This window comes from Aulonocara sp. 'chitande type north' Nkhata Bay, linkage group LG7 (genome assembly GCF_057382095.1).
Source record: "Aulonocara sp. 'chitande type north' Nkhata Bay isolate Kocher_YH1m ecotype deep benthic linkage group LG7, A_spYH_male_GT1.1, whole genome shotgun sequence".
NCBI classification, from domain to species: Eukaryota; Metazoa; Chordata; class Actinopteri; order Cichliformes; family Cichlidae; genus Aulonocara; species Aulonocara sp. 'chitande type north' Nkhata Bay.
Genome location: NC_141350.1, coordinates 33225651 through 33241323, shown reverse-complemented (window position 1 = coordinate 33241323; position 15673 = coordinate 33225651). Strand labels below are relative to the sequence as shown.

Below are 15673 nucleotides of genomic sequence, written 5' to 3'. Positions count from 1 at the left end.
TCTTGTGGTCATCCCAAGCCATGGGTTACTGCTGATCCTGGGTTTTGATTGTTTCCCAGCATTTTGTGGATGTTGTGTAGCATTTTTTAGGTTGTTGGGTTTTGATTTCTTCAGGTTGTTTTGTAGTTTAAATAGTTTTCTAATTTTCTAACTGGTATTGGTAGTTTCTTTTTATAAGTAAAGCAGAATGTCATCTCTAGTTTCTGCTCTAACGCGTCTTCTCTTCTTCTTATTACAAATCTGCTTCATTTTTATGTAATACAGTTTTTTTGAGTGGCTTTGCTGGTTTTCTAACCTCTTTTACATTTTTGGCTTACAGTATATTGGTTGTTTCATCTTTATTGGTTGATTTTTTTTAATGTAAGTACTTTTCTTTGTTCTTTTATGGGTTATATCTTAATATGAAATTTTTCACTGTACTGTATATAATTCCACTTCTCACCTTTTTCAGCACAAATGTGACTTTTACCCTCAGTGTTTGTCAAGGCTCATAACTTTCCTCAATCCCCTCCACTTTCTCCAAAGCAAGTTAAGCATACAGAGAAAAAATAAGAACGTTAGAAGAAATAAGATAAATAAATAAATAACCAATTAGTGGCTGCAGTGCTGTGTTGAACATGTACGTGTCTCGCAGAGAGCAAAACGTCAAGCCACGTTTGGCCCGAGGCAATCTGCTTAGCAATATGTTCCTCTGTTGTTGTTGTTGTTGTTGTCCCTCCCCCCACACTCCTCCCATCTCCATGGCTGCAAATAAAAGAGATTAATCAACCAACCCTTCGCCCTGTCCTCAAGGCCTGCCTGTTTTTGCACTTTGTTTAGCCGACAATTATCCTTTCAACAGCAAGATTTGTTACAAACCAGGCTGGAATCTGGTCGAACTAATCCTGGATGTCTCTTTCTTTAACGTGGGAATAGCAAACAGGAGCTCAGACATATGATCGCCGGATTTATTTACATGTTTTGAATTTGTATTATTTAGCTGAATTCTACACTGTAGGGAAAATGTACTAAAAGCCAGCATGGAGGTAAAATGCAGAATAGATTTCAATGAGTAGACTTCAAAATAATGTTTGCATGGACAAAAAGTTATAATATAATGGAACCAAGGTATAGTATTGTATAGCAAATACAATCATTTCATCCTAGATTGAACTTCACAACATGTGTTTCCACAACATTTTCCCACGAGGTTAAACTGCTGCAGAGCTTTTATCTGTTTCACACCCCAGATGCCCTCGACTGATGACTAATTGCACCTGTGTCCAGTTTTTACAGACTTTTTAGTTTTTATTTTGTAGTTTGTGTGTTTTTTATAATCACTCAGAGGGGTTTTCTCTCTTTGAGTGCAGTTTGATGGAAGGGGGACACCTTTGGCTCCATCCAGCTGCTCCACAAACAAATCGTGTCTGCGCAGTCTGACAGGACTTGGACTATAATTTATACACATTAATGCTTTTAGCATCTGTCTTTGCGGGGACTTTTAAAAGCTTAAACCTCCTTTATATCTGCACCTGCAGCTTTATGTGACACAACTACTGGTATCTCATATAGCAGAGAAAATACACACGTGGACATAGTGATTCCCACAGTGAAAAGTGGTCTAATATAAAAATCATAAATCCCAGATGGATCACTGTATCTATAAAACCTTATTTATGCTAAATCTATTAGATTTATATCTAATCAAAATTATGTGTAATTATTCAAATCCATTTTCTGACAGATTAACTACAGCTAATCTGATAAAAAGGTTCTGAAGACGCCAGCCGTTTCAATCCCCACTGACCTGCCGGTCCACTGAGACCTCCAGCACAAAACAGAAACTGCAGAGTCGTTCACTTCCCACTGTATTAGCAAATTATTTTGGGCATCAGGGTTAAAAAATAAATAAATAAATAAAATGCCACAAGCCAAATTCTGTGACATCTGTCAGCTGTAAAAATCAGTGTTACAACAAGCTGACCTATTTCCTTTTAAAGCCACATTACTAGGGACTTCAGCTGTCAGAAACCAAACTCAGTCAGAAGGTGACAGGAGCATATTTCTGTTAAACTGCAGATCACAATTTGGCACAAATAACCGTAGTTTCATAAAGCGGAAGGAATGGAGCCTCTCTAACCAACCAGAATGAGAAATGACTGTAGAGTCCCAATTATAAAGTTTAAAGTGTTTTAATTAGCAAATGAGCAGCTTTGAAAATGTAAACTAGCTTAAGGAGTTGGGATGAAGTCGGGACAGACTGCAATAAGCAAAGTTCAATCATTAACACCAAGAGTGCACAAATAAGTGAAGGGCCATGTGTTTTTTCTAATTCATGCTACAATACAGCATCGACTGGTTGATCGAACTGCTAAATATGAGCTACATTCAAATTTAAAATCAATGGAGGAAGCAGTGTATTAGTATTAATACTAATGATATTAGTATTAATACTAATACATTAGAATGGGCCTAATGTGAGGCGCAAGATTTCAAAAAGATCCCATCAGGTTACCTCTTAGGTGAGGTGTTTCGGGAATATCTTTCAAGCCCGGACAGATCCAGGACACCTCAAAATACGGCTTAGAAACGCTTCAATGTCACCCAGAAGCGAGGTCTGGTCTCTGTCCAGTGAACCAGAATAAGTTGCAGAAAATGGATGTATAGGTTTGAAACTGAACTACCAGGTTTCCAGTCCATTCTAACTCCTGAAAAACCTAAACATTGCTGTTTTGCTAAATGTCCTTGGCATGTGCCCCGTGTTCTTTGGGAGGATTTTAGAAATGTCAGTCCATCACATGCAGATGCTTCTTCACATTTAAATACATTGGGCACTGTTTAGCATCATCTTTCAACAAGTAGGTTTACTGTAAATTGTGACTGTAAACACCAATCATGCTGCTTTCCTAAAGCTAACCAATGAGCGAAAGCAAAAGTAAAGCCAGACAAAGAGAGAAGTCCCCTGGCTAACAAAACAGTCATTCTGTCTCCCCACAGACCGCCTCCTGCTGCACCAAGACACCAATGCCCACAGACACCTTGTGAAAAAGGTAATATTCGATACTCTGGTGGCCTAAGCTCTGAACTAAAATACTTCTTTTTCCAACTCTAAAGAAGTTTAATTTTTTAAACAAAAAAAAGAAAAGAAAAAGAAATCGTCTTTGCAGTTTGGAAGGTGACAAATGATGGTATCCTGCTGCCTGGGTGTTTAAAAAAAACAAGGGTGTCAAAAAATGCAAATATAAACAATAATTAAATCTAATTTGCAGTAAATGTAAACCTGCTTTTAAGTGTCAGCAAGTGTTGCTTACCCCCCAGGTTTTAACGCATTATTTGCAGCTAGTGTGTAAACATAAACTTTTTCTTGAACCATTTCTTCTTGATCACTAAAGTGTCACCTAGCAGACCCTAGTGGATCATATACTTATTCTTAGGTGACAGACTGATTTCTGGTTCCTTTTTATTTCCTGCAATGCACCTGTCCTTGAGACTTGTGCTACGGCACAGAATAATAACATACTGATGTTTGAAAAAAATATCTTGTATTTCTTCAGTGAAATCTGTACAGACTGCAGCGTGATTCATGTTGTATTTCTGTGCGGGAGTAGCAGCATGTTGGCAGCCGGCCTGTCTCCAGTTTGTGTTTAAGCTTCATGAGTTAAACTGTGGTGACACTTTGACAGGTTTCTTGTTATAATAAGACTCCAAACCAGGTTTCTTCCCTCATCGTTTCCTGTCACAACTGTGTCAGTTTATTATGGCTTGTTTTTTAGGGAAAGATGCTAACAGAGAGAGAGAGAGAGAGAGTGTGTGTGTGTGTGTGTGTGTGTGTGTGTGTGTGTGTGTCAGACAGAGCCAGATGAGCAGGCAGATGTTTCCTCTGTCTCTACTCTGTCTGAGAAAGACTGACAACAGCTGGACCAGTGCCAGGCACGCACGCACGCACGCACACACACAATCAATAACCGAGACACTGTGATGCCGTTCTACCTGCACCAAGCTGTATCTCTTTGTGTTTTTTCTGTTTTAATTTTTTGTTCATTGCACTATTAGCCTTTATCAACGCACCCATTTCAACTAAAAGTGATGGATGATTTTTACATTATAATGCTAGAAAAGTATTATAATAAACTACCTAAGGTGAGAAACAGAATTTTTAATGATACCAGAATACAGAATTTTCAGTCATCAAAGACTATTTAAATAAAACAATTTGAGCTTTTTCTCCCAGGTGTAGCACACAATGTGAGACTTCACGCGTCAGCCTTCTTTTAGGAATGATAAGTTCTTGTGTAAAATAATTCAGAATAAAACATAAAATTTACCATAATGCACGTCTACATATTTGTTTCTTTGTCCACCAACCCCTCCTATACAATCAGCAACTGAGCAACCAAACTTGGTACACAGGTACATCTTAGGCCCCTGAAGGTTCATATCTATAGATATTATGACCTTGTCGTGTTGCTTAGCAACCAGATACCAACTGGCAAAAATAACCCATTTATGCACCTATACACCTTATAAAAACATTATATCATGCTTATAGTGTCAACATTACACTATACCATTCTGACACATCAACTTATGAAGTCTAGCTTACCGTGGCTATAAAAACTTACATAATACTAGTAACTGTCTAAATGTACTTGAAGCAATAGGATTTAAAGTCACGTGAATTAATCCAGGCTAAAAATCACCTTTTTCCCCCCCAGAATGCCATTGCATTGGTTTTTGTCGGTGTGTAAGTAATTAAGTAAAAAAATAAATGTTTAAAAAAAATCAAATCAGGATTCTAATAAAACTGTTACAGTTGTGTTTAAATCTGTGACCAGAAGCCTAGAAAGTGAATCATATTTGGACACTTTCAGCCACAATGGGTGAAATAACTGCTGGCAATGTGAACTGGGTGGGAACTGTGATTCCCTGTGATTTCAGACTACCAATAACATATGACCTGTTAGCAAATACATCAGAGGGTCACCTGAGCCTGAAATGTACGTAAACCATGAGCTGGTGTGCACAAAGAAAATGGAATTTGAGTATTTTGTAGGTCTCCCAAAAACCACCTCAGACCTTCTTTAAAAACCTCCCTGTCCCCAGTGAGCCTAAAAAACCACCAACTAACAAAATGTAAATAATAAGACTCTAAAAACACCCTACAGAGAAGAGTCAGAGCTGATAACAGCGTTGTGGATGCTGTGAGGGAAGTTTAAATGCTAGTTAACCATACCATGTTGTTTTCTGTCTCGTTCTTTCCCTGCATGCTGGTTTCGCTCTGCCTGTTGGTAAAGGTTTCCTCTCTGTCTGCCCTGAAAGAGAAAAAAAAAGGTGAATCTTAAAAGACATTAATGTAAGAAAACCACCTGATCTTTACTACTTTGTCAGGTACGTACACTAAATAATCATTTGTTTTGCTGGGTACCTGTGGGGTTTTCCGAGTATTTTCTGTGTGAAATGGGTCAGTTTCTCTATCTCTTCCTGGTACCTTTGCAAGTCTTGGGTCAGTAAATTATGGAGCGTGCTCAGTGCCTCCTCCTGGAACACCAGCCTCTCAGACTGGACCAAATGCTCAGTGATCGAGGCCTGAAGCTCCCGACAAGCAGACAACTGAAGCTACGATGCAAAGGAATGGAAAATGTTTTTAACATAAGGCTCAGAAGGAGCAGCTCTGAGTAAAGACAGTGAGATTTATGACTTATTTGCTTCAATATTCGGATTCCTCAACACTGGCACAGTTTGTTGGTTTTATCTCTGGCCTTGTGTGTGTTAACTTCTGAGCCACTTTCATCATCAGTCTTGTTTCAAAACGCTGCATGCCCGAACACAGACGTTGATTCATGACCTTGGGATCAGCACCATCTAAGAGAGGATCCCACCCACTTCTCGTGTTTGCAATGTTCAGTTAATCAGAAGAAAGTTGGCTTAAAGGGAGAGGAAAGAGCTAAATTTGCTTGTTTCAGACAGTGGAGATGTAATAAGGCCCAGTATAAGTTTAAAAAGTAATATTTTAACCTGTGATTCATGCAAAGCTACTCTAGTACAGCCCAAGAATAACACAGTGGAGCTGGAAAACAATCAGACCTCTACAAGACACAGACTCCTGCTGTGCTCACTTACTGTGGATGTCTGAAGGCAGGAGTTTCTCTTCAGCTCTTGTTCCGCCTGTTTCTTCCTCTTCTGAAGATCAGACAGCTCAGTGGTCAGCAGCTGCTGGCGGCCTTCAATCTGAAAGAGTCTAACGACACAAAAAGAAAAATTTAGTTTGCAAATTGAATGTCAAACTCCCGTCTGAGCTGGAAAAACTAGAACTCAAACTGTGGCAGATAGCATATATTGTGATTTCTCATAAGAACATTTTCACTATGAATTACTTAAAAAAATAGCACAGTAACATGCTGATTTTTACTAAAGGGACACGGGCAGAAATACGAGCTATATGCATACATTTGGACAAAATCTGGTTCAATCACAAATGGGAAGACGTGGACAGAAATGAAGCTAACATGCTTAGAAGAAAATGCACAAACAATGAACAAACTTCAATGCAAAACTAGTAAAAACATGGATGAGAGTCAAATATTTCTGGGGAGGAAAGCATGCAATTGAAGCTTAAGCTCTGCTGTTCTTTGTTCCTGAGCTGCTTCTGAACTCAGTGAGAAGGACGAGGCAGTGCAAACTTTAATCCTCTCTGTTTGTTTTATAGCAGCTGAGAGATTCGCCTGAGAAAACACGGCCGACAGGTACAGCATCACAGCTCAAGAACTTTAAATGACTGAATAACTTGTGATACTTCAAACACTCAACCCTCCAGTCCTGTGCTTTTCTCTTTTCACTATTTTCCTCAAAACACTCCACATAATAAAGCCTTGACAGCTATTTTGTAACCACATCAAGTGTTGCTGACTAACCTGTGGGGTCCCATTTAACTTGAAACTGTCCCTCCCTTGAACAAACACAGCATTTTCCTAGTTACACACAGAGCTGAACAGCTGATGCAGATTTAGTGATTGTTGCTCCCGGGTTAAGTCAACAGCAGGCAAATACTCAAAAACCACACTCTGACTCACATTAACATGGACTGTAGGTGCTGTTGTCTCTTGCACAGCTACATTATGATATTAACTACTGTTATCTGTTATGAGCTGGTACAGTCACAGCAGCAGAATTTGATTAGAGAAAGCAAAAAGATAGTGGTACTAGTGCCTATGGCTACTTACTTAGCCCCGAGGACAAACAGGGGGAATAATAAAGGCCCTGTATAGCTACATAATAAGATGCACTGCCTCTTCAAGGTACTGTACATGCACTGTCATTAAGCATGCGTCCACTGGGAGGCACTAAACCTCTGCACGAGTGTCAGAAGAGCAGGTGATGACAGGCCAAGAAGTGTTTTGTTTGCGAGGACGAAGAGGAGGCTCATCTGAGAAGCCTTTGATGAACTAACTGAAGAATCGACATGTAGAGAAAGACAAATTAACAGGAACGATACAAAAAACCAAAACAAAAAACACAAAGGCACTCTGGGAAATATATTAACATTGTGTTAATGAGGTTTTCAAGAGGGCCCACTGACTCGGCTGTGTGTCATGAGAGCTGTTGTGAGACGGACAGAAAGCGGAGGTAAAGCTCAAAGAGGACTATAATCTTTGATTTACATTCACTTCGAGTGGCTGGAAGAAAGAGAAAGGATGTTGTTTGGAAGTTGTGCAAATGTCTCAGTTTAAGAAAGAAAAACCTGAACTGCACCCCAAAATGTGAGGAGAGCTCTGTTATACCAATGTTTGAATATTTCTGTCCTGGTGGAAAATGACGAGGCCTCCACAGTCACAAAGCTCAACCCAGCTGAACAATTTTTTGGAGATTTTGGAGCAACGTGTTAAGACAGAGCTCTCCTCCACCATCATCAGACCATCATGTGATCATCATGTTTCAAAGACATTTATGCTGGATTATGTCATCTACTTTAAAGCAGGAAACTTTATGAAGAAACTGCATGCTCTAAAATACATATGAATTTAATGTTTTTCAAAAATTCACAACATATATATAGCAAAGTCTTAACAGATCAGAACCAAGGTCTTCAAGTGCTCCAACAACCATGAAGTATGTACATTAAGCAACGTGCTATCAGGTTACACAGTCATATGTCAAGTTTTGTTTTCCTGTGGTTTTTAAACTTGTTCTCTTTTACCCATATAACACACCTGAGGCAATATAAATAAAGATTCCAGATGCAATCCTCGGCTTTGGTGGACAAACCTTTAGTCGAGTATTCTGAATTTTGTTTGACTTTTCTAAAGGTGCCTGGACATCGGAGAGATGAAGACAGATTGCATGTGCTAGTATTTGTTTTTGTGGGGTTTTTGTGGGAACTGAGTGAATTTCACATGAGCCTCATGTTTCTCCCATTTTCTCTGTGTAACTTTTTTAAAAGTTAAGAACCAACAACAGTTTAGTGTCATTTCGGCTGAAATCAGGGACAGCGCTCTGCCCTGCTGGACTGTGGATGAAGTTCCAATAATTTTTTTCCAACTTCTTCAGAAATCTACATTTTTCAGTTCATTGTTTAGAAGAAATTAACATCGTGAGGGAAAAATAAATTCTGAAGTTCATGCAAATTAACTCATCAGTCACCTGTCAATCAAACCTGATCTTAACCAATCAAAAGACTTCATTAAAACACTGCGATGAGGAACATCACCCATCCCGGTGAAAAGACATTAATTACCAATGAGCCTGTCTGTGTGTGTGTGTGTGTGTGTGTGTGTGTGTGTGTGTGTGTGTGTGTGTGTGTGTGTGTGTGTGTGTGAGAGAATGCACATTCACGTGAACATGTAAACAGACGCACATCGCACCACATGGCAACAATGTGTCAAATCCTGCTTTGTGTGAAACACACGCGCACACACACACACACACACACACACACACGCACGCACGCACGCACGCACACACACACACGCACACACACACACACACACACACACACACACACAGCCAGCTGTCAGTGTGCTCTGATTAGGGGCTTATGTACAGAAAAGCGTGAATAGGGTTCCATAATTATGTGAATGTATGTGACAAACACATTTTACTCCATAATTGCAGGTGAAAAACGTGTGGGTGTCATTTTATTTGTTTTTATTTTTTATATTAATGTATCTCACTGCTTGCAGCTTGTCACATATATAATTTTCCTTGTGTCTGGTTTACACAGAATCTATACACTGTGGCGTATAGAATTTATTCTCATGTATAAAATCTGTTCCAGAACACATTTCCATCATGGACAAAGGTGACGCTATACAGCTTTATGTAAATGATCATGCATGTTAATGCCAGGCTCCACTTTTACTCCAATCTCTGCTGAAATCATACATTTAGAGCCGAAGCTAAAGCTGTTTGCAGGTGCATTCACAAGTTACAGATTCAACACTCTGACTATGTCACTGGATCGCCAGATAATTACCCACAGCAACAGTTCTCTTAACAGATTTGAAGAGCAGCTAAGACCGTCATTATCACCACTAAAGTAAATATCTTATGGAGGCTTTGCTGGACTGATATATTACAAAGAAAGGGATTCACAACACTGGGTTCTGTGCTGTTATAAGAAGAAATGTGTCACAAATATTACACACACACAAAGAAAGAGGAGTTGAGGGTGAAATAAAAGAAAAGGGTGAGAGGAGTGCAATAATGAGCTAAAAAAGGCTTTGACAGGATAATAAGAAGGAGAAGGGCATGACAGAAACAGATTCCGACAAAGAAAGGAGAGGAGAGAAGAAATCTTGTTGAGTCTTGTTTAATCAAACATCCTTGATATGCTGAAAGACGGGAAGAAAGCCATGAAAGAAAAAAAAGTGAAAGGCAAGAAAGAAAGAGAAATCAAGAACGGTTAAAGAAAAAAAAAGAGAAATAAAAGAGATGGAATACAAAAAGAAAGGCCTGATTTTGCGTATGTAAGAGAGAAACTAATAAATACAAATTTTAAAAGGATCAGACCTGGATATTTAAGAAGAAACCCGGGGGGAAAAAGGTCCACTTTTAAGTTTCAAAAAAGGGCAGGTGGACTTTGCACTGTACTTGTGCAACTTCCTATTATCATACCTCAGTCTCACAGCCAAATATAAAAGATTCACAAAAATTTAAGCTCATGCACAAAAGCTGTAGTGCTTTCAGGCTGAAAGCGTGACAAAGAGAAGAGAAGGTGGCTGTCATTCATTTTTACATTTTAGTGGAAACAAAGTTTCATTTTCATGTTTTATTAGATTTAGGAATCATGACTGGTTAAATTTAGCAAAACATAGCTGCTGGTATGAAGCCTGAATGCTGGTAGAGCAGTTTAAAAAAAAAACCCACACAGTTCATCTATGAAACATACTTCTTTTTGAAATACATCTGTCCAACGTCATGTGAACTTTCAAAAAAGGTAAAACCTTTGTACATGTGCAGAAACAGATCATAGATTTTTTTATATATATAATTTCATTACTAGTCAAAGTTGCATCTTCTGGGTATTAAAAAAAACTAAGTCAACTCATGAATGCTGCGGTTCTTTCAATGGCTCCAAAAGCTGTCCAGCGCCCACAGACCTCCATGTTAAAACATTCAACTCTAAACTTTGTATGTTTTTGAAGTGGAAATATTTGACAAATAACATAATAAACACTGTGGTACAGCACATTTAAGACATTTTTGCTTCAGTTTCAGTGAGGGGGAAATCCAGTATTTTCTTGTTTTGTAAGAGCTAGCATTAGCTATCATCATACTGTCGATGCAAATATCCATGAGATTAGGCTTGTTAACAAGGAAGTGAAATTCCTGAAGACAGTGAACTATTAATCCCCATGTTCAAACTAAAAACCAGTAACCAGGAAAGGAAAGGAAATTTGATTTAATAGGATAAATCAGAGAAGCATCAGAGCTTGCCTTCTTGGTCAATTTTATGGGCAACACCAGAAGATTTTGGAAGCTATGAAGTAGAAACTGAATGAACAGAAGAAGAACATGAAGACGAGAAGAGGAGTTGACAGAGTTCAGCTGGGTAGTTTCCAAACTGCCAGTCTGCCTGTTGGTCTTGGCAAAAAGCTGATTTCTCCTTGCGTAACCAGACTGAAGACTAAGTTTCAGTCTGTCTATGGGAAAATACAGCTCAAAGCATCACAATCACACTTTATTTTTTCCTCCAAGTCTGTGAGTTTTTGTACAGATTTTATGAGAGTTTTTGTTCCATAATGCACTGCTGCACATCTTTAAAATAAAAAGTCCATCTTGTTATTTTTAAATGAGACCGATCAGGAGCTGAGGTTTGTTTTGAGATACTTAAAAAACACACTCAAACAGCTCCAGCGCTCTCTTCTCATAAATGCGACATCCCATATTCTTTGTTCAAGTTTCAAGATGTGAGATTTCTGATTGGTGCAAAGATAATTTACACTTAAAACATTTATATCATTTGTGCATTTACATACAATGTGTTAATTAGTTAACAATTTTCCCACTATTAAGTCAGAATTAAGTTGTCTAATAACAGAAAAAAGGCTTTCCTCCACAGATACATTTAGCACCAACACAGCAATACTGATGATAGCTACAATATTTCAAATTGTGATGTTGTGTTTATAATGCAGATATAATAAAACTTGAAATACTTGTGTAATTGTTATTTTTGTAAGCGGTTTGTAAGTTAAAGTGACAGTAAATTTATCCATTGTACAAATTAATTATAGGGAAAAAAGATGTTCTCAGTTTGTTTTTTGTTTCTTTGTTTTGTATTGTTTTTCTATTGTTTTTTAACACTGAATAAACATAAATAAATAAAAACAGCACGTCTGGACTATTGGTCTCAAAATAATTTTTTAAATTTTTTTTTTAAATTTTTTTTATCTTTTTTTTTTATTTCAAGCATCAGTCGGGGTCTAGGAAACTGTTCAATAAAAAAAGAAAACTTGGACAGAAGTTGGCCTTTTCTCTCCAGTCCAACAATCCAAAGAATATTGGAACTTTTTATCCTTGTTATCCTTGTTTTAGAAAAACTGAACGTATAGAGAATTCTTCATGCTGACAAATTTCTAAAAAAAATAATTCTAAATACATTTATATTTTCTTTGCATTTTCTTTGCAAGTTAGCTGCCTTATAGGACAGTCACACTGCGTATAGTACTGTTCATTATTTCAGGTTAGGAACAGCGTGTGTGAAGGACAACTGAAACCAGGGTTAGTGATCAGTTAGGATTAAGGTTTTACTCTCAAAACAGCAGCTCAGTTGTCTTGTCAGAGGACAGAGAAACTTATGTTGGAGGAGTTTATTTAACAAAGAAGCTAAGCTAAAAAAGTTCAAAGTTTTGCTGTGTGCTTGTTATGAAAACTGTTTGTTAAGCACTACTCAGGTAGAATGTTGAGTCTTAGATTCACCTTGCTCAAAACCAAACCCAGCATTGGCTCCAACATTATTAGGTAAGCCTCCTTTAGAGCCAAAGAAAACCCCAATAAATTTAATGTAGGAGGACGTCTTCTTCCAGTAAGCTAAGTGGATACAATAAGTTGGTACCACTGGGCAGGGCAACATGATGAAAACATGTAACTGTTTCACTGGGAAATTATTCATCTCTGCTCATAAAGCTTTTGATCCAAGCTGTGACAAGAGACGATCAGCGTTGGCACTGAGGACCAACAGGGTTGAGAAATTAGGAGGTTTCCGGGAATATGCTCACAATAATGTGTGTGTGTGTGTCTGTGTGGGTGGGTGTGTGTATGCTGCCACACCTTCAATCCTAAGATGTGTTTCAGCTCGTCTTGTCTGCCAAAAGACGGGTTGATGGCAGGAGTACAGAGAGGAAGACAGAACAGGGCGGTGACCAAGACCTGTTACCATCTGATTTACTGTGATTTGCTAACAGTTCACAAGCTCACTTAAATGACATTTTCTTAATGTAGTGCCAATTCACAGCAGCAATTATCTCCTACCTTACAACGTACAGAGAAACCCAATGACATGGAGCAACTTATTTTACTTTTTCATGCATAACGTAACATAAAACAAATAACATCAGCATTGTGGTCTTTTTTTCATATATATATATAAATATAATTCAGCTGTTTTACCTGCTAACTTCAGCACAGTCAGAACAAAGCTCATACAATGAATTTCCTTTTTGGTTTACTGGTGTAAAAATTTTTGACTTCACCCTATTTAATCTGATAAAATTCTTATTCTTAAAGTCTCTGTTTTACAGATCCTGCCTTACAGATCTTCAGGTTTGGACAGATCCAGCTATTCAACTATTTTGTTCACAGTGAAGTGAGCTATCAGGAGAAAACTCCATATAGCAAGGGGTTGAGGATCCAGCATGCACATATCTTACTGCTAGAGCTGGGCGATATGAGATTTTTTCATATCACGATATGTTTTTTTCATTTCAGGCGATAACGATATCTATCACGATATAAGCCAAATAACTATATTTGTAAGATTTAAATGTGCCGTTGCTCACAAGTAAAATGTGAAATAATCAGCAGCTTGTTTTTATTTAAATATTTATTTCCCATAATAAGTTCAACAGGGTAGATGTACTTAAGGAACATGAGACTTTTTCAGATAAATAAAGGCAAATATTGCAAACTACACAAAAGGCAGCCGCTAAAGCGTTTAAGTTTCAAAACAGAACAAACGAAACAGACTAAATTGTCAATTCCACTTAGAAACAAAATATTAATTCTAAAAATAAATCTTAGTTTGTTTTACAGAAGAACAGACAAAACTGACTAACTTTTGTCAATATCAAATAAACTGAGAACTAAAAGGAAATTCTCAATCTCTCCTTGTTGTATAGCTGAGCTTTTCAAACAGTTTTAACAGTTACTTTAGTCTGACAAAAGCCGAATGACGAATTAGCGCTTCCAGTCAGAGACTGAGGCTACGTCCACACGTACACGGGTATTTTTGAAAACGGAGATTTTCCGTTTTCGTTTTAAAAAATAATCCCGTCCACACATAAAGGCAGAAATGAAGGAAAACGCTGCTATGAACATGCCAAAGCAGCAGGTGGCGCTAGATTCCTAACCGTGCAGAAATGTTGGCCAATCAGAAGTCTAGAAGCCTCGGTGGGAAAAAGTAAACAAAGCTGGGGCATAGAAGCAGAACCGAGTCGTATGTGTGGAGGGACAGTAACTGTGTGTATATGTAAGCATTTAAACACTGCAGAGAGTAGAATTAACAGTAACAGTATTGTAGAAATTCATTTCACCGAAACAATAACGTGGCGCACAGTGTGACGCATGCACCAGTTTATTGTATTTCCAGACTTGCTTTCGGCACAATTTACAGTGCACGCTACTCTGTTTTTTGTCAGACTTGAAATAGCCGAAATACCTTCACACTACGGAACTTCTATGGCTCTTCCGTTCGACAATCTCTCCGGCGTTGGAACCATCATCTGTTTTCTCTTCGGTCACGCTCGGTTGATTTTTCTAGTCGGCACACTCATTTCCTCCATTATGCGCTGGCCCCATTACCCGCTGGCTGCTTCCCAAACAAACCCACGTGCGGCTTGGCACTTGTGCTGTACGTAACAAGTCACGCGACGTGACGCTGCGGCTGTGATTGGTTCGGCTCTGCGCTACTTAATTTAGATTGGCTGACCTTTTTTTTTTTTTTTTTTTTTTTTTTTAAAGAGGACAAGAGCGGCGAGGTCTATCGCGATAGCTTAATTTCTCTATCGAGTAAAAGTTATATCGCGATACATATCGTTATCGTTCTATCGCCCAGCTCTACTTACTGCAATCAGCATACATCCATACTTCTGTTGATCTGGCCAACTGTTACATAACGTGGATGTGCTTGTTATTTGTCTGCCTGAGATGTAGAGGGACGGGTTGCAGATGCTGCTCCAAACAGTTTTTCTAAGTCTATTCATGCTTCACTGAAGATGACAATCACACTCATGTGGTGAAGTACCACATAGCAGTAGATTTCAATCAAAGAAATTGGTGGGAACCTAAACTCTAAGATTACTGATACTAGTCAACATGTAAAGAATAAATTGTGAATTTGATCTATTCTGTCATATAATTTCCTGCACCAATCCTTCAGTAAACACTGACTTTAATGTTAGCAGATTCATTTTTTTAGAATATTAGGTTTGAAAGTGGGTGTTTTCAGTTTGTTTAAGCATGTCACTCTAAAGGGTTTAACGTGCAAAAGGACTTTTTTTGTTTTCACTAAGCAAACAAAACAAAACAATGAAAAAAAACTCATCATCTCCAGATGTCCTTACTGCAGAAATGAACCAGAGAGAAAATCTGTCAACAACTAACCTGTCATAGCGTGATACAGTTTCAACAGAAATAAAAAAACAAGCTACTCTCGAGAAAACTGGCCTGTCAAGATGACTGTTGAAATCTTTATCATGCATTAATATGTAGGAGGGTAATCAGGATAAGCCAGTGTTCAGGCCAGCAGTCAGTCTACAGCCCCGTGTGTAGGGGTGTAGAGCCTTACTTCTTAAATAGGTTGCTAATGTTTTATCTTTATGATAACGTAAAGATACAGGCTTTGACAGGTTAGTTTCTTCTTTTAAGACGTTAGAAGAAGCATCATTTGTAGAAGTAAACTACCATGATATAAATACCTCCAGTGCCAAGATGATGAGAACCAGTGTTTCATTTCAGAAAATGAGAAAAGTTCTGACAA

At 38.2% G+C, this 15673-nt stretch overlaps 1 protein-coding gene across 4 annotated transcripts in view; it reads right to left on the bottom strand.

Moving 5' to 3' along the window:
• LOC147325542 (uncharacterized) overlaps positions 1-15673 on the bottom strand; it is a 55127-nt gene that overhangs the window by 16320 nt on the left and 23134 nt on the right. For all 4 annotated transcript variants that reach the window (XM_086300101.1, XM_086300099.1, XM_086300100.1 and 1 more), the window contains 3 exons: positions 6100-6217; positions 5405-5595; positions 5213-5291 (listed from right to left, as the gene is read on the bottom strand). In XM_086300101.1, coding sequence (XP_086156227.1) covers positions 5213-5245 — 33 coding nt within the window. In that variant the 5' untranslated portion in view covers positions 5246-5291; positions 5405-5595; positions 6100-6217. The remainder of the gene's footprint in view (positions 1-5212; positions 5292-5404; positions 5596-6099; positions 6218-15673) is intronic.